This window comes from Manacus vitellinus, unplaced genomic scaffold (assembly GCF_001715985.3).
Source record: "Manacus vitellinus isolate BGI_N305 unplaced genomic scaffold, ASM171598v3 scaffold_78_pilon, whole genome shotgun sequence".
In the NCBI taxonomy this organism is placed as follows: domain Eukaryota; kingdom Metazoa; phylum Chordata; class Aves; order Passeriformes; family Pipridae; genus Manacus; species Manacus vitellinus.
In genome coordinates, this window is record NW_021940807.1 from 548,468 (window position 1) to 573,378 (window position 24,911).

The 24,911-nt window shown below is 51.8% G+C and overlaps 1 protein-coding gene across 1 annotated transcript in view; it reads left to right on the plus strand.

Annotated features, from left to right (window-relative positions):
• SETD2 (SET domain containing 2, histone lysine methyltransferase) overlaps positions 1–24,911 on the plus strand; it is a 63,557-nt gene that overhangs the window by 12,493 nt on the left and 26,153 nt on the right. The window contains 13 exon segments of the mRNA XM_029964673.1: positions 1,609–1,743; positions 2,543–2,671; positions 4,121–4,771; positions 13,321–13,369; positions 13,843–14,023; positions 16,488–16,938; positions 16,940–16,996; positions 16,999–17,190; positions 18,326–18,460; positions 18,584–18,723; positions 19,692–19,803; positions 24,659–24,739; positions 24,813–24,905. Of these exon segments, the coding sequence (XP_029820533.1) occupies positions 1,609–1,743; positions 2,543–2,671; positions 4,121–4,771; positions 13,321–13,369; positions 13,843–14,023; positions 16,488–16,938; positions 16,940–16,996; positions 16,999–17,190; positions 18,326–18,460; positions 18,584–18,723; positions 19,692–19,803; positions 24,659–24,739; positions 24,813–24,905 (2,406 nt within the window).

Consider the following 24,911-nt stretch of genomic DNA (forward strand, 5'->3'; position numbering starts at 1 on the left):
TTCAATCCCACCAGGAATGGCGGCGACGCCACCATTGGACAACCCTTTCCATGAAGGAATTTTCCCGATGTCCAACTTAAACCTCCCCTGGTGCAGCTTGAGGCTGTTTCCTCTCGTCCTGTCGCCTGTTCCCTGGGAAAACTGGACTCCTGAGGACCTCAGGGGTCAGGCTTTTCCATGGATGTGTCATCAAAGGTTGGACTTGATGCTCTTGGAGGTCTTTTCCAACTCTATGGATTTCGTTTCACGAGGTCCCTCAATACTTGGGGCTTTTCTTGGATCTTTAGTTAAATCCATATTTTCTTTCACTCTGTTATTTATCCCAAAGCTCCACCCAAGAGGGGCTTCCACAGGTCCAGTATCTGCTCATCCATAACTAAAATCCACTAAATTCCATGTGGCTTTAAGAATTTGGTTTGTTTTCCATGATTTTTTAACCATCAGTGAAAGATGAACAGTCTTGGCCTCAAGATCCAGGACATTCCCTGAAATTTGGCAGCTGGGAGGACACGGAGTTTTCCCCTTTCTAGGTGGAATTTGAGTCTCCCAATTCCTTTGTTTTAAAGGCAATGCATGGAATTGCAGGGATGGGTTCCCATAATGTGGAAAAACTGTGAAGAATCCAGAGCAAAGCACTGAAAAGGAGTTTTTTTTGGTGAAAACTCCTGAAAGAAGCTGCAGAGGCTCTTTTTTAATTCCTCCAAGTTGTAATTATTCTCTCCTTGAAGATATAAGCCCCTATTCCTATAGATAAGATTTATTCCCAGGGTTTTTTTGGGAGAAGCTCTGTTTAAAAAAGGCAGGTTTTTTGTTTACTGGATCAGGGAGTGAGGGAAGCCAGGAAATAATTTATAAATTTAAATTTATTATTGCTATTATTATTATTATATTTTGCATTTATAAATACATAACTATAATATATAAGTATAATATATAAATATAACATATAAATGTAATATAAAATAAATATAGAATTAAATAAATATTATTATGCATTGTTATCTAAATATAAGGTGTTTTAAAACACTGATTAGGGGCTAAATAAGGAAGGTTGTCCACATGGAAAGGAGTTTTCCTCTGATTCTGAAGATCATAAGTCATTTATAGTTTATCTATAAATTAATATAGGTTTATAAAGAATGTATGCAATTAATATAGGTTATAAAGAAGTAAATTCGATCTGCAATTAAAGGTAGTTTATAAAGCATTGATACAATTCCTAAAGGTTATAAAGAAGTAAATTTGATCTGCAATTAAAGGTAGTTTATAAAGAATTGATACAATTTCTAAAGGTTATAAAGAAGTAAATTTGATCTGCAATTAAGGATAATTTTTAAAGAATAATTTGTACAGTTCACAAAGGTTATAAAAGGTAAATTTGATCTGTGATTAAGGATAATTTCTCAGTGCACGTTTGTTTTCCTGCCTAAAAAGATAAACACATTTTTGGGAGCGTTTTGGTGCAACCACCTGGAATTTCCTCCAACCAGCGTTGGATTTATAGAGCTAAAAAGTGCCACTCCCTAGGGAAGATGGAATCTGGAGTCAGGAATTCCATCCCCTGGGGTGGGCCGAGGCCTGAGGGGTGTTTTCCTTCGCCTGGGGCAGGTGGACGGGGAGCTGGAGGCGCTGCTGGAGAACGGGGAAGGTCTGTCCGACAAAAACCAGGTGCTCAGCTTGTCCCGGCTCATGGTCCGGATCGAAACCCTGGAGCAGAAACTCACCTGCCTCAAACTCATCCAGGTGAGGAGCAGCCCTGGGAAGGGAGGGATCCGTGTCCTGTTAAAGCCACATCCTCAGAGGGGGAAGGGGAATGTGGGAGGAGGGACCCGCCCTTGTTCCGGCATCCCGGGCTCGACCGAGCAGCTCCACACTGTTATCCTTAAATTTATTCCCCAGATAATGGTTATGATGCTCCTGCTGTTGTGTTCCTGCTCCAAATCCAGCAGTTTTGGCCACTTAAATTAGGCTGGACCTGCCCAGGTGCCGAGTTCTGGCTCTGCACTGGGTTCCATACTCCCCATGGAGCAGTTTGCCGTGTTATCCCATGGAAGGGATTTTTCCCTGGGAGTCTCTGAGCATTCCAATGGACTCTCTCTAACCTTGGCTCCTCCAGAACATGCACTCCCACTCCTGCCTGAAGGCCTTCCTGGAGGAGCAGCCCTGGGAAGGGGAGGGATCCGTGTCCTGTTAAAGCCACATCCTCAGAGGAGCAGGGGGAAGGTGGGAGGAGGGTCTTGCCCTTGTTCCAGCATCCCAAGCTCGTCCGAGTGGCTCCACACTCTGTTATCCTGAAGTTTTATTCCCCAGTCCACCAGTGATGGTTATGATGCTCCTGCTGTTGTGTTCCTGTTCCAAATCCAGCAGTTTTGGCCACTTAAATTAGGCTGGACCTGCCTGGGTGCCGAGTTCTGGCTCTGCACTGGGTTCCATATTCCCCATGGAGCAGTTTGCCGTGTTATCCCATGGAAATCAAAGGGGTTTTTTTTCCTGGGAGTCTCTGGGCATTCCCATGGCCTCTCTCTAACTTTGGCTCCTCCAGAACACGCACTCCCAGTCCTGCCTGAAGTCGTTCCTGGAGTGCCACGGCCTGTCCCTGCTCTGGATCTGGATGACGGAGCTGGGCGATGGCAGAGGCAGCACCGCCAACAACCTGAAGCTGCAGCTGGAGGTCGGTAATTCCATGGGATTTGGAGCTTTCATAGAACCACTGAGGTGGGAAAAGGCCTTTAAGATCGAGTCCAACCCTCCCCCAGCACGGCCAAGGCCACCACTGTCCCATGTCCCCGAGTGCCACATCCACAGGGCTGTTAAATCCCTCCAGGAATGGGGACTCCAGCTGGGCCAGGGCTGGACAGCCCTTTCCGTGAAGGTTTTTAGCAGCTCAGAATCACCAGGATTTTCTTTGCCTTTTGTTTTTTGAAATGCAAATTTGTGCCAAGTGTTCATGGAAACAGACTCAGGTACCTCAGAACTCCAGCCCTGGAACTTCTGCCCTGAGGCAGATCCTTAATTAATGGAAGGAATTTGCTCCTGTGGTTTTCTTAGATTCCTGAGTTGGATTTCATAAGCCAGACTTAAAGACTGTTGCTGTTTATTCCCTGTGCTTTATTTCCTTTATATCCCTGTGCCAAAGTACAGGCAATTTGAGGTATTGATGGTCTGAAGTGGAACTGGAATGTTTCTGTTTTCCATAAGAAATTTGGGATTATATGGCAAGAAACACCTGCAAGTTCCTTTCTTAAAGATGATTCTACAAGAAGGTTCTGGGCAGTTTGGATGGGGCTTGGAGCAATCCAGGATAGTGCAATGTATCCATGCCCATGCAGGGGGTGGGACTGGATGAGCTTTAAGGTCCCTTCCAGCCCAAACCATTCTGAGTCTGTGACTTCTGTGATTTCTTTTTTTGGGATAGGTGGGACCCACCCCAACTTCAGACATGTTGAAACTTGCTCCGAGGTCACGGTGTTCAGCTTTGGTGGGGTTTTGTGGGTTGGATGTATTCCTTTAAAATCCAGGTCGTTGTTGCCCAGAGAAGCTGTGGCTGCCCCATCCCTGGAAGGTTGGAAAAGCCCTCCAAGGTCACAGAGCCCACCCTGTGCCCCATCCCCACTGTGTCCCCCAACCCAGAGCACTCAGTGCCACGGCCAGGCCTTCCTGGGACACCTCCAGGACTGGGCACTCCAAACCTCCCTGGGCAGCCCCTGCCAAGGCCTGACCACCCTTTCCAGGGAGAAATTCTTCTGAATCCCCTACCTATGGCCTATGACCATCACTGGTTAGATTAGATTGGGTATTTAGATTTTGGATTGGATAATAGCACCAAATTCTTCCCTGTGAGGGTGATGAGAGACTGGAATTAATTTCCCAGAGGAGCTGTGGCTGCCCCATCCCTGGAAGTGTCCAAGGCCAGGCTGGACAGGTCTTGGAGCAACCTGGGCCAGTGGAAGGTTCCATCTAGGGGTTGGAATGAGATGAGCCCTAAGATCCATCCAACCCAAACCATGCTGGGGTTCTGTGATAATGTCCATCAGTTCTTGAGAAAAGGAGATAACTCCAGGTTGGACAGAGCTTTAAATCCCGACGGTTTTAACAAGGTCCCGCTTGCCTTTGCCCTTAGATCATGAAGACCCTGGAGCTGCTGCCCATCCCTACCAAGAACATGCTGGAGGAGAGCAAGGTGCTGCCCATCATCCAGCGCTGGGCTCAGACCAAGACGGCGGTGCCGCAGCTCAGCGAGGGCGACGGCTACTCCAGCGAGAACACGTCCCGCGCCCACACCCCCCTCAACACCCCCGACATCGGCGCCAAGCAGAGCTCCGAGGGCGACGCCGACACCCCCAAGAAGCTGGTGTTCCGCAGGCTGAAGATCATCAGCGAGAACAGCATGGACAGCGCCATCTCCGACACCACCAGCGAGCTGGAAGGCAAGGAGGGCAAGGAAGACCTGGACCAGCTGGAGGGAACGCCCGTGGAGGCGCCCGAGGAGCAACAGCAGCAGCAGCAGCAGCAGGAGGTCAAAGCCGCCGCGGACGCGCCCGTGGAGAGCAGCAAAGCCCAGCCTGTGGAGCTGGAGGCTGAGCCCGAAGCCGAGGCCAAGGAGAGCAACGGGGCGAAGCTGGAGGAGCCCATGGCCATGGAGACGCCGTCCCAGGATGAGGAGGAGGGCGTGTCCGACGTGGAGAGCGAGAGGAGCCAGGAGCAAACGGATAAAATCGTGGATGTGAGCGACTTGGCCACCAGGCTACTCGACAGCTGGAAGGAGCTCAAGGTAAGAGGCACCTCCGGCTCCAACTTCCTGAGAAAAATGTGGAGTTTTGGTGGTTGGGTGCAAATGGGGTGAATTTTATGTCTTTTGGTAGTTGTTTGACAACTAAAATTGCCTTTTCTACACAAAAAGTGCTTTCTATGTAGATCCTCTGGTTGCTCAGTGTGTGACTTGCAGTAGAATTCCAGGTGTTGGATACTGGAATCAGGAGATAGTTTGGTTTGGGAACACAAAGATGGTTATCCTGTTGTTTGTTAGGCTGTTCAGGGAAAGGGCAGCTCTGAGGGATTGAGATTCCCTTCTCATCCCATCGGGAAAAGAGGCTGGAGATAGTGCCATGAGCATTTTGGGTGGAAGTGGGCAAATCCCTCAATGTCAAAGTAAATTGATGGACTGTCTGCTCCTAAATTCCATCCCTGGAAGTGTTCGAGGCTCCTCCCAAATGCCTGATCTCTGGAAGTGTCCAAGGCCAGGTTGGAGCAACCTGGGCTAGTGGAAGGTGTCCCTGCCCATGGCAGGGAGTGGAACAAGATGATCCTGAAGGTCCCCCCCAATCTTTGAACCATTCCAGGATTCTCTGAATTCCATGATCTGAACATTCTCAGCATTTCTTGTCCTCTTAACATCTGCTTTCCATCTGCATTCTGGAACCTCCAGAAGTGGGTCTCTTGGCCACGTTGCGTTCCCTTGAAGGCCGTGCTGGGTGTTTGCAGTTGGTGTTTGGATCAGGGAAACGCCCGGATTTGGGGTGTTATTTGAGACCTGAGCGGTTTCATTCCCATCAAAGTCTTCCTTGAGCAGAAAGTTCTTAAGAGAAGGGCTTGGTGGCTCCTCTGGATTTGTGTCCTTGTCCTGGAGGTGGCCAACTTGGCCACTTGATCTTCAGCCAACAGCTTTTAGGGTGAGGTTCCACTAACGGTTTTAAATTAAAAGATGAGGGATTTAGTTTAGGTGGGATATGGGGAAGGAATTCTTGGCTGTGACGGTGGGGAGGGACTGGAATGGATTTCCCAGAGGAAGTGTGGCTGCTCCATCCCTGGAAGTGTCCAAGGCCAGGTTGGAGCAACCTGGGCTAGTGAAAGGTGTCCCTGCCCATGGCAAGGGGGTGGCACTGGATGATCCTTAAGTTCCCTTCCATCCCAAACCATTCCATGGCTCTATGGATCCAAGTTGCCACTCTAAGCTTCCCACATTTCCTGGGTTTCTTCAGACCTTTGGAAACTCTCCACTCATCTGCTGCTTCTGTAGGATTATATCCCATATATTATCTTAAATTCCTTATATCCAAGAGCATGAGGAGTGGGAACCTCTTTAATGAGCATAAAAACAGTGGTTGCTGAGGATCCAGCAGGAATCCAAGGTGCTGCCATGCTTCCGTCATCGGGTGGGCTCGGGACAGGCCTTGGAGGGTCTCCTGCCCTTCTCTTAATCAACCATCAGCCCAGCTTTAATTATTGGCAGGAGTTTAAAGCATCAAATGAGGCATCACAGAGCTAAAGAGTCCATTTACCCCTCGAGTTTGATAATGAGCATTGATTCAAAGAGGTTAATTAAAAATAACGGGCGTTAATTGTGCAGCGCAGACGGAGGAGGCCTCAGGAGCTCTGAGCTCCTGGACCTCTGCTTGGGAGCTACAAACATCAGGATTTATAAATGGGGGAGACTTAAGGGGAATTTTACCTTAGTCTGAATTTTCCAGAAGAATCAGAGGCTCTTGAACATTTTGAGAGCCATCATTTGGGCCCTGAGTGTCAGTGGGGGAAGAAGGGAGACAACTCAAATATGTTTCTCTAGAGAAGCTGGGTTGTGCTTTGGTTCTTTCCCCCCTCTTTTTTCCCAAGTGGATCATTTCCCAGATTTTAATTTGTAGGCTCTTGATGTTGATGTGGTTTTCTCATCAAAGCGACGCTGTCAGGTTGAATTTATGGAGGAGCTGGAAAAAAGTCCTTTTCCAACCGTTGCCAAGGGAGTTGTTGCGGTTGGAAAAGACCTCCAAGGTCAACAAATCCAACCTGTTTTAGAGTTAAGTCAGGCCCACTCAGGCTTGTTTTGGGTATCCAGACTCAGTGTTTGGAACCAGCACGGAAAAACTGCTGAAAACCACTAACAAAATGTGGGAAGTGTCACAAAATTCCTTCAAAATGTTGGTTTGAAACCAAGTTGAACCTGATGGTTAAACCCCGAGATTTGGGTTTTCTCTCGAGCTTGGGGAAGCTCAGCCTTGGTGTCTGCAGAGCTTTGCTGGAGGCCAGGATTGGGCTGTGGAATCCCGACACATTCCCAGTTTTAAATGTGGATTCCCATCCTCTCTGTGTGTTTAATTAATTTGGGTCATTGCAGTGATGGTCTGGTTGTTGGGATGGGGTTGGATCTCATGAGCTTGTGTAATCCCAGCAAATCCATCCCAAAAAAACCCACAGAATCCTGACCTGGGGTTGTGACAACTCGTTTCTCTCCCGTAAAACACTCGTAGGGAATCTGTGAGCTGGGAATTTACTGTGTCCTGGATTTTTTCGTGGCTCTAAGAGTTAACTGCTTCTGTCCAACACTCACCTGATGAGGCCCAGGTGCCAATGTCTAAAAGACAAGCCCAAGCTGGAAGCACTTTAGGTGGAACGGGGATGGCTAACTCACCCCCAGGTGCCTTTTCCAGCACATCCAAGCTTTTTAAAAGCTGGTTTTCCTGGAGTGGTGGAACATCTGCCGTTGGCTGGGGCGGGGTGGGGGGGATCTGAAACGTCCTCTCCAGTCTTGCTGATGATCCCCTTGTAATTTCCACCGTTTCCATCCAGCTTCTCAGGGCAGCCTGGAGCTCCCCATGTGTCTCCTTTCCTCAACTCCGTGTGGAAGAAGGGAGAGGCCATAGCGTGAAGAACCGGGAAGATGGTTGGGAAGCTGGCTGATGCATGGCAGTGTGATAGGTGCCAGGAGGACAGAGGTGGTTAACTCGGGGATGCCGACGTTATTTTGGTGCGTCCATTGCCGGCAATGGACGTCGCTCCGGGAAAATCCCGACTCCTGGCATGAAAGGATTAAGTGAGCTCTTTTTTTCTCTACCTCTACACACAGGACTTGTAAGTCCTTCCAGGGCTCCAGCACTCCGTAGTGAGGAGTGTTGGCCGTTCCCACACACCCGGCACGACACACACTGACATTCCCGGCGGGATGAGTTTCCAGCCTGGGCTCGTGGGCGCCGTTCCCGCTGTCAAGGGAAGCGCCCCACGGCTTCTCCCAGGCTCAAAACTCACTCCCAGTGGGGCACAACCCGGTGAGGGCACAGGTGGTGGTTCAACGTGGTTCTTCCAGGTCCCTTAGCCCGCTCCAGCCGGAGGATTGCGCTCAGGTAAGGCTCCAGGGGCCGATCCGTGCCGACACATCCATGGTGGAGGTGACACGTGGCCACCAGACCTGGTGCTCCACCCTCTTGGAATCACCAGGACAAGCTGTAGGACCAAGCCTGGGGAGGTTCTCTCAACATCCTTTTGAGGGCTGAGGTTTGAGCAGTTGAGGTTGAGGGACAGGAGGACACGTTTGGGCTCTGCCTCAGGTGGGACAGAGCTTTGGGAATCTTCTCCCACCCCTGAGGGGGCAGAGGAGGCCCCTCACCTGCTGGGAAGGGGCAGGGAGGAGTTGTGGATCCTCTGATCCACAGCCCCTGTCCTTAGGAGGTGGAGAAGGTCTTGATTTTAGGAAAAATCTTGTGGAAGAGCCACCCTTGGGTGCAGAAGGTCTCAGTTGGACACTTTGGCCTCGTGTTTCGCAGTGACTTGGAGGTTGAGGCCGAGTTGTCACCCCGACTCTGGCCAGGGTGGGCTTTCTCTGTGCCATGGAAACACCCATCTGAGGGCTTAAGAATCGTGGGATCAAGGAATTGTTAGGGCTGGAAAAACCTTCTTGGACCATCAACTTCAACCGTCCCCCAGCACTGCCAAGGCCACCACTGACCCGTGTCCTCAAATGCCACATCCACAGGGCTTTGAAATCCCTCCAGGGGTGGGGATTCCAGCCTGTGCCAGGGCTGGACAGCCTTCTTCCATGAAGGAATCTTCCCAATATCCAACCTAAACCTTCCCCGGAGGCCGTTTCAGTCTGGAAAATGGACAACAGGGTTTGGGTGGTCCAGGCCAGCCAAGATCCATCTTCCCCTGAGATGCTCTTCCCGAGTCACATCCTGACTTGTCTTGGTAGGACAGTCCTGTGAAGCTCCTCTTGCCCATCCTCTTCCCAGTGAAGCCATCCCGCGGTTCCTGGCTTTGTCTCCGGCACGCACATCCCGTGTTTTAATTGGGAATCTTACAATTCGTTGTGACTTAGAGCAAGAAATAGTTTGGGAAAACAATGGGACTGGGGAGCGGCCAGGCCGTTGTTTGTGGTGGGGTTCTTTGGCCTCCAAGCAGGGATCTCGTGGCATTAAGTCCTTCCTCTTGCTCTCCTCCATCCCTTGGGATTCTGCTGGAGCTGCAGAGGGAAGAGAGGAGAGGAGCAGGAGGGAGGAAGGGAAGGAAGAGGATCCAGCCTGGAAGGGGATGGATTCGGTCACGTGATGTTCCTTCAAAAGTCAACAGAAGTTCATAGAATCAGGGGATGGAATCATGGAATCCTTAAGATTGGAAAAGATCTCTAGGATCATTAACTCCAGCCGTTAAGTCAGGGATAACTGGCAGCTGAGGGACAGATTTGTGGAGAAGGGTCCATGGAGGCACAACTTCCTTTCCTTCCGCTGCATCCGTTGAGTCTTGAGTCCGTCCTGCCGCTCTTTTCCCTTTCCCAACCCGAGGGTGGTTTGTCCCTGCAGCTGGAGAGCCCAAATCCCGCTTCCCTCCTCCTTTTGTTACTACCAGACTCGTGTCACTTCGCTCTCTGCCTCTCATTTTCCGTGCAGTCCCTTCAAAGCCGTGCTGGAATCTCGGGAGCCATTTGGAGCCCGTTAGGATTGATTTAGGGGCTGGGCAGCTCCGAGCCAGCAGCTTCCGTTTCCAAAAATAAAACAGGCTTTTCTTGGGAGTTTCCCCGGCCTGGCTTGACCAGCATCTGGTTTTCATGGAGCAATCCTGACATATTCCCGTGTTTATTGCTGGTTCAAAGCCTCTGCTGTTCCGTCTTCCCAGACGGACACTGGAGGCTCCGGAGCCGTTGGGTGAAGCTGGAATTGCTCCCCAACAGGACAGACCTCACTCCCTGCTTGTAATTCTCTTGGATTTTGGGCTTCCTGGACCTTGGTTGGGACTGGCCAGTTTGTTGGGATGGATCCTGGAATGGGTTCCCCCAATGTCCTGGTGAACCTAAAGCGACGCGTGGCAGGAGCGGCAGTTCCATGATTCCCAATTCCACTTACTCAAGTGGTCCTTATCCTCCTCCTATTCCCACTGACCCTTTTCCCAGTAGTTTCCCGTTCCCCATCCTGCTATTTATTGGGACAAATCCTTTTTAGGAGCTGGGAAGGCTAGTGTAGTTTCTCTTCCCTCCGTTCCGTTGTCCTCCATCATCTCACAGTTGGTGGCTCCTCATCACCCCTTTCCTCCTGGGAACAGCACTTGGGAAGCCCCAGGGAGGTTTTCATGGATGTGCTGCTCTGGGAGTGACTTTTTTTTGGGGGGGGTGATGTGGGACAGAGAGAAAAAAAACCCCTTTGCTGGGGGGTGATTTTGGGGCTTCAGAACCTGCCCCTGTGGTCACCTCCTTCCCACAGGAGGGGAAATAATCCCTGGCATCCAGAGCTCTGGAACTATATGGAAAAATAAGAATAAATAGATATATTATGGCTGGATGGGGCTTGGAGCAACCTGGACTAGTGGAAGGTGTCCCTGCCCATGGCAGGGAATGGAACTGGATGAGCTTTAAGGTTCTTTCCAACCCAAACCATTCCATGATTCCACAATTTTGTATATAATTTTATATATAATTTAATATATAATTAATAAATATATAATTATAGGCTCCTCCTGCATCTCTTCCCACCCCAAACACAGAGCTGCTCCCTCCTTTCTCTGCATTTCATTAAAAAACACCCCTGCATTCGGGGTCCTTTAATCCGTAGCAAACGTGCAAATAAATAAGAACAACCAAAAAAAAAACTTTTTTTACACCATTTTAAAACCTTTCATCTTTGGAGATGCTTCAAACCTCACGTGGGGCTTTTGAGGCTCCACAGAAAAGCAAAAAATCCTTTTTATGAAACAAAAATCTTGGCCAAAATCCCTTTTTTTTTAACATTCAGCAGCACTTTTGAAGTGGTTTTGCCTCATGAACAAACTGCAATGGGGTTTTTTTATCCTTTCTTTTATTTCAGTCAAGGAAAATGGAATTTCTTAGCCCTTGGGGAGGTGGATTTTTCCCTAAAAAAGTGGGAATCTCAAAGCTGGGGTGTCATTAAATCCGGTGCTGGGGGTGAACACGTTGTTGATGAGCCCAGTGGAGACCCCAGGTAATTAATTCCCCAAAAATCAAGGAATTTAAAAAACCCAGGATATTATATAAAATCTGGGAGTCGAGGTAAAGCTTTAAACACCCAACTAGGGCAGATTTCACCCCCCAGGAACAGTTTATTCCATATTTTTCCCCTCTTCTGCCTCATCCATGCCCCAAATTAAAGGATATTTTAGGCAAGGTCCCTAAATCCTTCCCTGGCAAAACTGGAATCTCAGGACACCACACAAAACACCTTATTTTTAGAACACTGAGCTTCTCTTTTAGGATTTAATGGTGGTTTTTCGGGATGCAGCTGCTGCTCCCTCAGGGATCCTCCACATTTTCTCCCTCGGATTGTTCAGGGTTGATTTGCTTGGGTTGAATTCCTTTTCCCTGCTGGTTCATCATGTTCTGCCTCAAATAACTGGGAATTCTTGGGAATTGCTGTATTCCTTCAGGAAAGGAACAGAGCAAGGCTTTGGTAAAAGCTGGAATTGAACAAAAATGAGCTTTTTAGTCCAAGCTCCCAGTCCTTGGAGAGTCACTAATGCTGTGAAAACTCAGGATACGGATTGTGGGATCACGAGGATCACTAAGAAAATGGGATTTACACCCTGAGTGCCAGAATATTCCAATGAAAAATCCAGCTGAGCATGGAAAGGTGCTGATAAAACTCATTTCTTGGTTCTAGGGAGACACAGTTGGTTAAAATGACATTAGAATAGTTGTTCCTATGTAATCCAGTGGGGTTTAATGAGGATGTTAAACCTGGACCTTAGGGAGGTTTTAATCCTCATTCCTGGCTCTTCTTCCCTTTTTTAGAATCCCAGAATGGTTTGAGTTGGAAGGGACCTTAAGGATCATCCAGTCCCACCCCCTGCCATGGGCAGGGACACCTTCCACTAGCCCAGATTGCTCCAAACCCTGTCCAGCCTGGCCTTGGACACTTCCAGGGATCCAGGGGCAGCCACAGCTTCTCTGGGAAATCTATTCCTGTCTTCCCCACCCTCACACTCAGGAATTCCTTCCCAATATCCATCTAACCCTGCCCTCTGGCAGTGGGAAGCCATTCCCTGTGTCCCATCCCTCCCTCCCTTGTCCCCAGTCCCTCTCCAGCTCTCCTGGAGCCCCTTTAGGCCCTGCCAGGGGCTCTCAGCTCTCCCTGGAGCCTTCTCTTCTCCAGGGGAACCCCCCCAGCTCTCCCAGCCTGGCTCCAGAGCAGAGGGGCTCCAGCCCTGGAGCATCTCTGAGGCCTCCTCTGGACTCTCTCCAGCGCTCCACGTCCTTCCCATGTTGAGGACCCTGGAACTGGAAGAGCAGAGGGTGTGGAATTTGCTGCTGTGCAAAGAGTGGTGGGTGCTGGTGTCTGATCTCAGCAGCTCCAGCAGGAACTTGGTCCAAGGGGTTACTCAGAGCTGGCAGTTTTCCTCCCATGGGACACACTGGATATGGGGAACATCATGGAATCGTGGTGGACCCTGTCCCAGCGAGGAGGGAACTGGGAGAAGCCCAGGGATGCTCCATGGGAGAAGGGTGAGCAGATGACAAAGCCACCAGCACCGTGTCTCTCTCCAAGCTGATGAACCAGAACCATGGAATATCTCCATTGGAATGGTCCCAGAGGGATCATGGAGTTCCACAAGAGGAGCTGGTGAAAGACCCTCATGTCACCACGATGTGGTTTGGGGACAGTGTCCAGCTCAGGGCCCAGGTCTCTGTGGGAACACCAGGGCTGGCAAATAAGAGGCAGAAAAGCACAATTTTGTACCTGAACAGGAGCTTTTTTTAGTTGGAGAAATCATTCCTTTGCTGTTCCAGCAGAGCTGCAAGTCCAGGGGTTTGTATCCCGTGGTGGGATGTGACCAGTGTGGGTCCTGCAGCTCCTCATGGAGCTCTTGTTCCAAAATTCCACCTGAATCCATCAAACATCAGGCACTGAGCAGAGGAAACACAGAGAAAAAGAGGAAATACATAGAAAGCACCTGGCTAATTTGCCTAAAATGGGAACTTCCCTTCCAGAGACACTTTTTTTGGATGGTTTCTCATAAATTCATGGTTTATGTGATGATTTCTGTAGCTCTGTAGATATTTGGGTTGCTTTTGGGAGTAGCTGGAGCCTGACCCTGCTTGTGGCTTTCCCACAGGAGGTGTATCGCATCCCGAAGAAGAGCCAGGCGGAGAAGGAGAGCAGTGGTACGTCCTCCCCTCTCCCCATCGCTCTGCTCCCCTCAAACCACTTCATTTTCCCAGGTTGGGATGTCCAGGGATGCTCTGCCTTCACAACTCAGCATTCCTGCTCCTCGGAATCATCTGAGCAGGGGGCGGTGGGATGTGGAGCCCTGAGGGGGATGTGGGACAGCCAGAAACGTGGAACCACTGGGGTTGGAAAAGCCCTCCAGGACCATCAAATCCAACATTCCCCAGCATGGCCAAGGCCACCCCAAACCGTGTCCCCAAGTGCCACATCCACAGGGCTTCTAAATCCCACCAGGGGTGGGGACTCAAACCTGTGCCGGGGCTGGACAGCCCTTTCCAGGAGGGAATTGTCCCCAGTATCCAACCTAAACCTCTGCTGGCACAACCTGAGACCTCTTCCTCAGGAGAGGGGAGCTGTTAATGTTCAGAACTACAAAAATTCCCTCTTTCTCCCTGTTTTTTCCCAGCAGCTGACCGTGGGAGGGATCCAGCCGGGCTCCGGGATCAGACCCCTACTCCCAAGAACCCCCCCCTGAGCCGGGAGCGGGATCCCGAGTGGCAGAGCCAGAGCAAGGAGAGGAAGAGACGCCGGGACTCGCTGTCCCCTCCGCCCTCGGGCTACGAGCGCGGCACCAAGAGGCCGGAGGACAGGTGAGTGGGCTGGAAAGATCTGTCCTATTCCCGGGTGAAATCTCCTGGAAAAATGATCCTGGTGATCTTTGAAGTCACCCAGGGCTGGGGAAGGGAATTTTCTCCTGGAGGAATCCCGTGTGCGATTCGTTCCCTGACCGGAGTTGGGTGGTTCCTCAGGGTTTGGTGGCCTTTCCCTCTGGGATAACCCACACCTTCATCTCCAGGCATGGTTTGGGAATGAGGGCTGGGTGACCAGGGAAGCTGTGCCAGCTCTTACATGGAAATTAGGGATCATGGCATGGGTTGGGTTGGAAGGGATCTTACAGATCTCCCAGTGCCACCCCCTGCCACGGGCAGGGACACCTTCCACTGCCCCAGGTGGCTCCAAACCTCATCCAACCTGGCTATGAACCTTTCCAGGGATGGGGAATCCAGGAATTCCAGGGTGTAGCTCTCTTAATGCTAAGAGGTCTTCTGAGCCCTTTGAAACCCATTCCCTTCTCCTCCTCCACCTCTTCCCAGTATTCTGAGCTTGGAACAAGCCCTGCCTGTACAGGAGGGAGCAATGCCTAGGCCAGGCAGGAATTCTAACACAAAAAACTTCCTTGATCGAGGGATTATTCCCTAAATATTCCTGTGAGGACAACAATCCAGGCAGGTGTGATCCCACCAGGCTGGTGCTGTGTCTCCTTCCCTTGGGAATGGTGGCACCACTCCATGGCTGAGAAGGCGACTTGTGATTAGGAGAAGGAAAACATTCCATGTCCTGCAGGTCAGAGAGACTTGAGATCATGTTCCAGGCAGGAAAAATCCCGTGGAATTTCCTTTAAAGAAGTTCAGTTTTCTGCTGTCCCTGTTCAATAGGATCCAAAGGCACTCAGTAATTAGGGAACAATCGGTGCCGAGTCAGCCAGACCAGGGAACTTCGCTCCTCACGTGGAGCTGTGCTGGGAGAGTTGGAAACATCTGGATAGAAAACAAAGAGGGAAATCTATACCCCTGGAATGAGGCATTGGCAGGGTGGAAACACACTGGGAAGTAAATAAATAATGGATTTTTTGGGTTGTTTTAACAGAACAAGTGGGTTTTTGGGGGGAAGAGCTGCCTGTTCTGGCTCTTCCTTGTGTGTGTCCCTGAGCAGTGAAGGACCAACATCCTTCTCTGGGAATGTTCTCCCCACTCTGACCATCCCACTTTGTTATCCCAAGGATTTAATGAGGAAAAGTAACACAGGAGGTAGAAAGAGGAACATTAAACCCTCGGTTTTCTCCTTGGCTGCTCCTCCTCTAAACATTCCAGGCGGTGCCAGGAAAGACTTTAATTATGGAAATCAAACCCTTCACGTCAATGAGGTTCGGATTAGCGGATCTTGGGAATGCCAGGAAGCAGCTTAAGTGGATCTGTTGGTAGCAACGTGCTTTTGATATGGAAATGGATCACAGGATATGTGGAGAACATCCCGGATGCTTTGGAGAATCCGTCATATTAAGGCTGCAGAGCATTTTTCCCTGTAATCCCTTTTTTGCTGCACTTGGAACGTCTCAGAATGGCCACCTTTGATCTGAAACTTTCCTCGGCTGAGCTTTGATCAAAGTCCTTTGGCTTTTCTTTTTTTTCCCCCACTTCTTTAATTCCTTGGAAAAATCCCTCCAGCTGTTCCGTGTTTTGGGATGAAAACTCTGAAAGAATTAAAAAAAATCCATCCACACTGTTAATTATTGAAGCTGAAGTGGTCTGGGAATGAGTAGAACTCCAAACAGGAATGTGCTGCTTGTGATTCCCTTGTTCTTTGTCCTGTCTGCAGCTGCCAAGTGGGAAGAATTCCTTCCCAATATCCCATCTATCCCTGCCCGCTGGCAGTGGGAAGCCATTCCCCCTTGTCCTGTCCCTCCATCCCTTGTCCCCAGTCCCTCTCCAGCTCTCCTGGAGCCCCTTTAGGCACTGGAAAGTGGGAGTTCCTCAGGTAGGAAGGATGGGATGCTGACCCAATGCTGGAATTTGGGAGTGGAGATGCCATAGTTTGAGCTGCTCCTTCTGTTTGGGAGCCTCTTCCAAGCTCCTTGTTGGCCCTGCTTTGGGAAAAAATGCCACAGGGTCTTCTGCTTCTGCCCTTTCCTTGGGCTCTCTTGGCTCTGGAGGTGTTCCCTCCCTCTCCCAGTGCTGCCCAGCAGCTCCTCCAGACAATTCCTATGACATCTTTACCTCTCCAGCAGCCCCAGACTGGAGTTGCTCAGTCCATTGGAATCACATCCTGGGCCCTGGCTCCTTCCTCGTGGATGAGCAGGACCAGTGGGTGTTTTTCCTGAGTTCCCACAGTTGGTCAAACAGCTGGAGAAAAAGGAGTATTTTTAAGAATTGCCGCTGCTGCTGTTGGGCATTCCAGGTTTTCCCGGTGGTTTTTCCTGGTCCTTTTTCTGCGGGATCCTTGGACCCGCAGCTTCCCGAGGTCTCCCAAGCCCTTTCCCTCTCCCTTCTCTCCCAGGTATGACACGCCGGCGTCCTCCAAGAAGAAGGTGCGTCCCAAGGACCGCAACAAGCTCTCCACGGAGGAGCGCCGGAAGCTCTTCGAGCAGGAGGTGGCCCAGAGGGAGGCCCAGAAACAGCAGCAGCAGCTCCAAAACCTGGGAATGGCGTCCCCGCTGCCCTACGACTCCATGGGCTACGGGACCCCCCACCACAGCTTCCTGGGGTACCCCCCCGGCTACCCCATGCAGGCCTACGTGGACCCCAGCAACCCCAACGCCGGCAAGGTGCTGCTGCCCACGCCCTCCATGGACTCCATGTGCTCTCCGGCGGGATACGAGCACTCCCAGACTCTGGTGGGGCACGCGGTGGAGCCGGCCCTGGGCGCGGCGGCGCAGCCGGTGCCGGTGGTGCACGCACGTGGCCTGCCGCCGCCGCCGCCGCCGCCGTGGAGGGTGCCGCCGCCGCAGCTACGTGGCGCCGGGCGAGGGCGTGGTGCACCCCGAGCCCAACGTGGCCGTGCTGGCCGGTGGGCGGCGCCGGGGGCCGTGCAGGGCCAGGGCTACGGCCCCGTGTGGGAGTCGGGCCAGCAGGCCGTGGCCGTGCAGCAGCCCTACTCCCCCGCCCAGTCCCAGCCCACCATCTACTACCAGGGCCAGACCTGCCAGACCGTCTACGGCGTCACCTCGCCCTACTCGCAGACCACCCCGCCCATCGTCCAGGTAAATTCCTTGGGGGACGTGGAACGCGGGGGAAACACGGAGCTGACTCGCTCTTTGTGACTTCTTGTAATGTGGGAGCATCTACTCGGCTCTTCTCAGGGAGCTTCCCCCCCAAAAATAGGAGAAAAGCACATTTTGACGTGTTTTCTGTCTACAAACGCGGTAAATTAGAGTGGTTTGGGTTGGATGGACCTTAAGGATCATCCAGTCCCACCCCCTGCGATGGGCAGGGACGCCTCCCACTGTCCCAGCTTGCTCCAGGAGGGAACCCTGTCCAACCTGACCTTGGACACCTCCAGGGATGGGGGATATTGAAAAATTCCAGAGATGGGGGGTATTGAACAATTCCAGGGATGAGGGGTATTGGACACTTCCAGGGATGGGGGGTATCAAACAATTCCAGAGATGGGGGGTATTGAACAATTCCAGGGATGAGGGGTATTGGACACCTCCAGGGACAGGGGATATTGGACACTTCCAGGGATGGGAGGTATCAAACAATTCCAGGGATGGGGGATATTGGACACTTCCAAGGATGGGGGATATTGAACAATTCCAAGGATGGGGGATATTGAACAATTCCAGGGATGGGGGATATTGAACAATTCCAGGGATGGGGGATATTGGACACTTCAGGAGTGGGAGATATTGAACATCTCCAGGGGGATATTGGGCACCTCCAGGGATGATGATTCCACAGTTGTTGGGGCCAGGCAGGAATTTGCAGCTTCCAGAAATGTTTCGTATTTTATACCCTGTTTATAAAAGTGATATTGGTTTTTTGGCCGTTGAAGGGCTGTGTTTTGGGAAGAGCTTCCACTGCCACTGAGTAAAGCAGGAAAACGTGGAGGTGTGAGCTTGGCTTCCGTTGGCTTTTGGAAGCAGGTCTGGAGCTACCAGCTTAAAGCAAATTATAAGGATAATATTGGGAAGGAATTCTTGGCTGTGAGGTGGACAGGGACTGGAACAGATTTCCCAGAGAAGCTGTGGCTGCCCCTGGATCCCTGGAAGTGTCCCAGGCCAGGTTGGACGGGGCTTGGAGCCACCTGGGATGGTGGAGCTGCTCTGTGTCCTCCAGTGAAGGGTGTTTTTTTGGGAGAAGCAGCTGAGTGTGATTCCCTGTGCTCCGTTGCAGAGTTATGCCCAGCCAGGTCTCCAGTACATCCAGGGCCAGCAGATCTACACGGCTCATCCCCAGGGAGTCATTGTCCAGCCCCCCCCAGCCGTGACCACCATCGTGGCGGCCGGGCAGCCCCAGCCCATCCAGCAGGTGAGCTCTGCTGCATCCCAGCTGTTCTCCCGTGGGATAAAGAGCTGTCAGGACCCCTCTGACCTCTCTCATGACCCCTCACATCCTTCTCTTCCCCCCCTTCTGTCCTATTCCTGTTTCCAGCCAGAGCTTGTGGTGACCAACAACCTCCTGGACCTGCCTCCACCTTCTCCTCCCAAGCCCAAGACCATCGTCCTCCCTCCCAACTGGAAAACGGCCCGAGATCCCGAGGGGAAGATCTACTACTACCACGTGGTCACCAGGTGAGTGTGGGGATCACCCACATACATCCCCAAATTCCACATCCCCATGGATGTTAAATCCCTCCCGGGATGTGGATGCCACCAGTGCCCCGGGACAACCCTTTCCATGAGGAGTTTTTCCCAGTATCCAATCTAAACCACCTCTGGCACAGCTTGAGGCCGTTCCCTCTTGTCCTGTCACTTGTTTTTTGGGAGAAAGGCCCAACTCCCACCCCTGGAGCAGGAATTACAGCTTTCCCAGTGTTTTCCCCACACTTTTGGGATTAGTTTGGGAAGTTACCAAGGCGTTGGATCAATCCCTATGAACTTATGTAAAATTATAAGGAATTTCAGATTTTTAAAAGGATATTTTTACATTTCCAAATCCATTTGAGGTGTGTATGGAGATCCACCTCTCTAAAGGGATAAGCTGGAATATTGTCTTCCGTGTCTGGAGTGTTCTGATACCGGTTCTTGTTGCCACACATTTCTCTGCACCCATTAATCTTTTCCACCTCCATTCCGGATCTCTGACACACCCACAGCAGAGCAGGAGGCCTTCAAACACTCGGAATAACAATCACTCCAGCAGGAATTAGTGATTTGTCCATGGTTTGGAAGTCTTGGGATGAGATGAGGAGACCCAACGGAGCTTGGCTGCTCCCGTGGCCGTACCTTCCCCGGGGTCTCCACTGGGATGTTCCCACCTTTCCATGCCATGAATTTCATCCCGGGGATGAACATCCCTTGATCCCACAGTGTCACCAGTGATAGGAAACAGCGCAAATTCCCTTTTTTTAAGTTCTTCCTGCTGGGTTTTAACCTTCTCCAACTTGGAAACCTTCAAACTCCTCATGAAGAGCAAGACAAGGCCGAGATCTCCGGCGGGTGGTGGAGTCCGGGTGTCCCACTGGATGGGACAATGGAGGAGCAGGTCCCAGGTGCTTTCAGGGGGTGACAATGGTCTCTGTGTGTCCTTCTCCCTCCAGACAAACCCAGTGGGATCCTCCGACGTGGGACAGCCCCGGGGACGACGCCGGCCTGGAGCACGAGGCCGAGATGGACCTGGGGACCCCCACGTACGACGAGAACCCCATGAAGGTGAGGAGACACTGCCCTGGGATGGGGGGTCCAGATGGATTTGGGAGGTGACAGGGGCAGGAGTGACCTCAGATCTGTCCTAATGCTCTCAGTGCAATTCCCTGTGGGATGTTCTTCCCTGGATTCCAACCCCCTGTGGGGAGCTGACCTTATGATCCCCCAAAAAAGGGGGAATGAGTGGGAGCAATGTTGAAATAGGACAAACTAAGGATGTAACTTAGAAGCCCTTTTGATACCTTTCTGATTCCCTGAAAAACAGAGATCCATGGAAAGAAAGGAATAATTCTCTCGCTGCTCCAGTGCTCCCACAGATTTTCCTTCAGGAAAATCCCATCCTGGGACACTCAGGAACATCCCACTGGGCTGCTGTCGCCTTTCCATGTGCTACCAGGATCCCAAGGGTTAATCCCATTCCCGGAATGCCTCCGAGTGCTTCCTGGCCAGTTCACTCCAAGGAAATTACTGGCAAATATTTGTCTCCCTGTAAAAAAGTTAATTAGAAAATGAGCTCAGACCTGGAATTTGCTGCTCAGCCAAGGGGTTGTTGCTTCCAGAAAAACCTTTCCAAGGGTTTTTTTGTTCCCTGGATCAGTGTCACACGTACCCTGTGCCATTCCCTGCGGATCTGGGATCTTGTGCTTCTTTGGGTTGCAAATACTGTAGGAGGATATTGGGATTTCTCAAGGGAATGTTAATTTTAGGCTTTAGCTGTGGTTTTAGTAAGCTGGCGTAGCTGGAAAACGCATCCCTATGGAGGGATGAGCTGGAGCTTGGTGGTGTGGAGCAGCCTGGAGATATTTGGGAACGTCCCTGTGGTGAGAACAAGGTGCTGAGGAGAAGGTCGGGCTCTTCTGAGCAAGGGAACAGAGCTGTGCTGCTGCTTCCCAGCCTGGGAGTCATCTCCCTATGGAATTTTGAGGGTCTCGGTGCTTCCTGGGAGTGAGGAAAGGTGCTTCCATGAATGTGGCTTTTATCCCATAAATAGTGGCTTTTGTCCATAAATTGGGATAAAAAGGAGCTGAGGACTGGGGTGACGATCCAAGGGCTTCACTTTGGGACAGACATGAGTTGGCTGCTCCCTCCAGGTTTTGCTGCTCACTCAAGCCCCCAAATCCCAATTTTTAGGTGCAGGAATTCCCTAAATCCATCAATCCCTCATTCCTAAAGGTGAGCTCCTGGTGAGGTGATTCCTACTCCTTCCAGAGCTTTAAATCCTTTTCTTTTGGGTCAGGAGAGCCAGAAGGTCGGGTTTTTCCTGGCATTGAATTCCCATGGTCATAGCTCCCGCCTCCCACCACATTCCTTGGATTTTTTTTGCCCTCCTCCCCACCCCACACCTTTTCCAAGAGGGATTAAACCCACCGGCATCGTGGCTCCAGCCAACAGCTGCTGCTGCTATTCCTGGTGTTCCCTTTCCATGGGGGATGGTTTTGATGGAAAGGCACAAGAGGTGTGGGAAGCCCCCAGCACCATTTCCCTTTAAAGCACGTTTTAAATCCCGTTTTTCCCCTTGGAAAAGGGGTTTTGTGAGGGAGTGGCCCGGCGGAGCGCTCGGGAATGCTGGCACTGACACTGGATGCCGAAGGTTTTCCATCCTTTTAGCCTGGATTTGTGGCAGGATGTGTTCGTGGCCCTGCTGGTTGGTTCTCCATGGGAAGGTCGGTGTCAGTGGAGCAGATCCCAGTTGCCAGAGGAGACAATCCCAGTCAGGCTCCTCCAGAATTCCCCACACATTTGGCTTCTTGATGCCATTCCTGGTTTTCCCCCAAGAGCATCTTTGTGGCTTTTCCATCCCCGAATCCTCCAGAGGCTGATAAATAGGGACACCACCATTCTGGGGGCTTTTCCTGGGTTAGTTTTCCTGGTGGGCAGCTCAGCTTTGGGTTATGGGAATGCTTTGGAGGGGCAGCAGAGAAAGCCCTTGTTAAGGAGGTTTTAATATTAAAATAAAGGTGAATTTTAGCCTAAAATGAGGAGAAATTCCCTAAGGAGAACTTGGTGCCTTTGCACGAGGAGGAGCTTGGAAAGGGAGTTTCTATTTCCCCTCCTTATCTTTCCCTGCAAATTTTGGCACAGATTTTTCCCCCCATCCCACATGGAGAAGGTGGAGAAAGGTTTAGAGGGTGGAGAAGGTTTTGGGGGAGGAGAAGGATTTGGGGGTGGAGAAGGGGATGGAGAAGGATTTAAAGGTGGAGAAGAGATTGGTGATGGAGAAGGATTTAATGATGGAGAAAGATTTGGGGATGGAAAAGAATTTGGGGGTGGGGAAGGACTTGGAGCTGGAGAAGGGGATAGTGAAGGATTGGGGGATGAAGGTTCTGGTGATGGAAAAGGGTTTAATGGAGAAGGGATTGGGGGTGGAGAAGAGTTTGGTCATGGAGAAGGATTTGGGGGTGGAGAAGGGTTTCATGGTGGAGAAGGGTTTGGGGGTGGAAAAAAGGGTTTGAGGATGGAAGGGTTTAAGGGAGAAGGGTTTGAGGATGGAGAAGGATTTGGGGGTGAAGAAGGATTTGTTGGGGGAGAAGGGTTTGGTGGAGAAGGGATTGGTGGTGAACAGTTGATGGGAGAGAGGGATTTGGTGGTGGAGAAGGTTCTGGTGATGGAGAAGGGTTTGGGGTTGGAGAAGGGATTAGTGATGGAGAAGGGTTTAGTGGAGGAGGATTTGGGGGTGGAGAACAGTTTGGTGGAGAAGGATTTGGGGAGGAAGGAGGTTCTGGTGATGGAGAACGATTTGGGGGTGGAGAAGGGTTTGCTGGTGGAGAAGGGTTTTCTGGTGGAGAAGGATTTGGGGATGGAGAAGGGATTGGTGATGGAGAAGGATGTGGGGGTGGAGAAGGGTTTGCTGGTGGAGAAGGGTTTGGGGGTGGAGAAGGGATTGGTGATGCAGAAGGATGTGGGGGTGGAGAAGGGTTTGCTGGTGGAGAAGGATGTGGGGGTGGAGAAGGGTTTGCTGGTGGAGCACTGCAGGGTTTGGTGTCGCCGCCGTGCCGGAGCCGCTCCGGGATCCATCCGGGATCCATCTGCTCCCCATTCCCGGCCCTTTGAAGTGGCAGCAGAGCCCCGGGCAGGGACTGCTGAGCTTTGATGTCCCTCGGCCATAAAACGGCCCCGGAAAGGTTGATTTACATCCCACAGTCCCTTTGCTCCCGGGATTTTGCAGCTCTGCCCTCCAGCCAGGCACGTTTTTAGGGATTGAAAGGAATGGGATGGCTCCTGCTTTTTTCAGTGTTAAAGACTTTTTAAAAAAATGGGGATTTTTTCAATTAAAAGAGCCGTCGGAACATCATCAAAGAGCAGAGGGAGAAGGGAAACCTCCCCCAGCTATCCCAAAGTGCTTTTGCTCTTGCCATCCTTCAAATCCAAGTCGTGGGGACCTGCAGTTCCCAAAGCTCTCCCAGAAAACAGTGCTGGTGGAGAGACACTGCTTTTCCCTTCCTTGGACTCCGAGGATGTCCCAGGGCCTGGGATGGGCGTGTGTGGGAGGTGGGTGTGGAGCACAAGGGATGAGCTCCGGGATGCAGCCGGAGCCGGTCCTGCTCTGTCAGTACAGGCAGCAAATTAAATCAGGGATCAGCACGCAGGGAAGCAGCCAGGAATTCCTAGAAAATCCACTTTATCCTGGCTGCAGCTAAAGATAATCCCTGTGAATGCTTGTGGAGGGTCCCAGCCCTCGCAGGGAATTCCTGAAGGAAACCCCCCCCACTGCAGGACTCGCTCCCACTCTGGATCAGCCCAGCTCTGCCAGGACCTGCTCATACTCTTTTTCCAGGGTTTTTTTCCGAGGAAAACAAGAGCAAGGAGTGGTCCTGAGGGCTGTGCTCCCAGCCCAGGAGTGTGACTGGGAATTGTGCCAGGATTGGGCTGGAAAATGTGTCAGGACCGAGCTGGGGAGTGCCAGGATCAGGGGTGGGAAATGCTGGGACTGGGCTGGGGTTGTGCTGGGATCGGACTGGGAATTGTGCCTGGGCTGGGGTGAGGAGGGTGCTGGCACAGGGATGGGAAGCTCAGCAGGAATGGGCTGGGAGCTGCCTGGTTTGGGGTGTGGAGCTGCCAGGATTGGGCTGGGAAACTCACCAGGAATGGGGTGGGAAACGTGCCTGGATCAGGCTGGGAAATGTGCTGGCACTGGGCTGGGAGGTGCCGGGACTGGGCTGGGAAAGGGGTCGGGAATGGGTTGGGGACAGCACTGGGGATGACCTGGGAAGGATATTGGGAATGGGTTGGGGACAGCACTGGGGATGACCTGGGAAGGATATTGGGAATGGACTGGGGACAGCACTGGGGATGACCTGAGAAGGATATTGGGAATGGGTTGGGGGGCACACTGGGACCAGGCTGGGAAGCTCACTGGGACTGCCAGGATCGGACTGGGAAGAGACCAGCACTGGGCTGGGAAGCTCACTGGGATCAGGCTGGAAAGTCCCTGGATTGGGCTGGAGAGCCTCATCAGGCTGGGAAAGTCACTGGGAATGGGCTGGGAAGTGTGCTGGGAATGGACTGGAGAGTGTGGTGGTATTGGGCTGGGAAACTCACTGGGAATGGGCTGGGAAGCTCACTGGGAATGGGCTGGGAAGTGTGCAGGGAATGGACTAGAGATTGTGCTGGTATTGGATGGGGAAGCTCACTGGGACTGGTCTGGGAAACTCACTGGGACTGGTCTGGGAAGCTCACTGGGAATGGGCTGGGAAGCTCACTGAGAATGGGCTGGGAAGCTCACTGGGAATGGGCTGGGAAGCTCACTGGGAATGGGCTGGGAAGCACACACTGCCCACTGGGCTGTGGGGTGGGCTGGGCAGCTCCCGAGGTGGGAAGAGGGCCAGGGAAGCGCTGACATCCCTCCATTCCCCCTTCCCAGTCTTCCAAGAAGCCCAAGACGGCGGAAGCCGACACGTCCAGCGAGCTGGCCAAGAAGAGCAAGGAGGTGTTCCGGAAGGAGGTGGGTGTCCTGGGGCACCGGGATGGGGCCGGGATGGTGGGATTGGGGAGCTGAGCCCGGCGTGTCTCCGCAGATGTCCCAGTTCATCGTGCAGTGCCTGAACCCCTACCGCAAACCCGACTGCAAGGTGGGCAGGATCACCACCACCGAGGACTTCAAACACCTCGCCCGC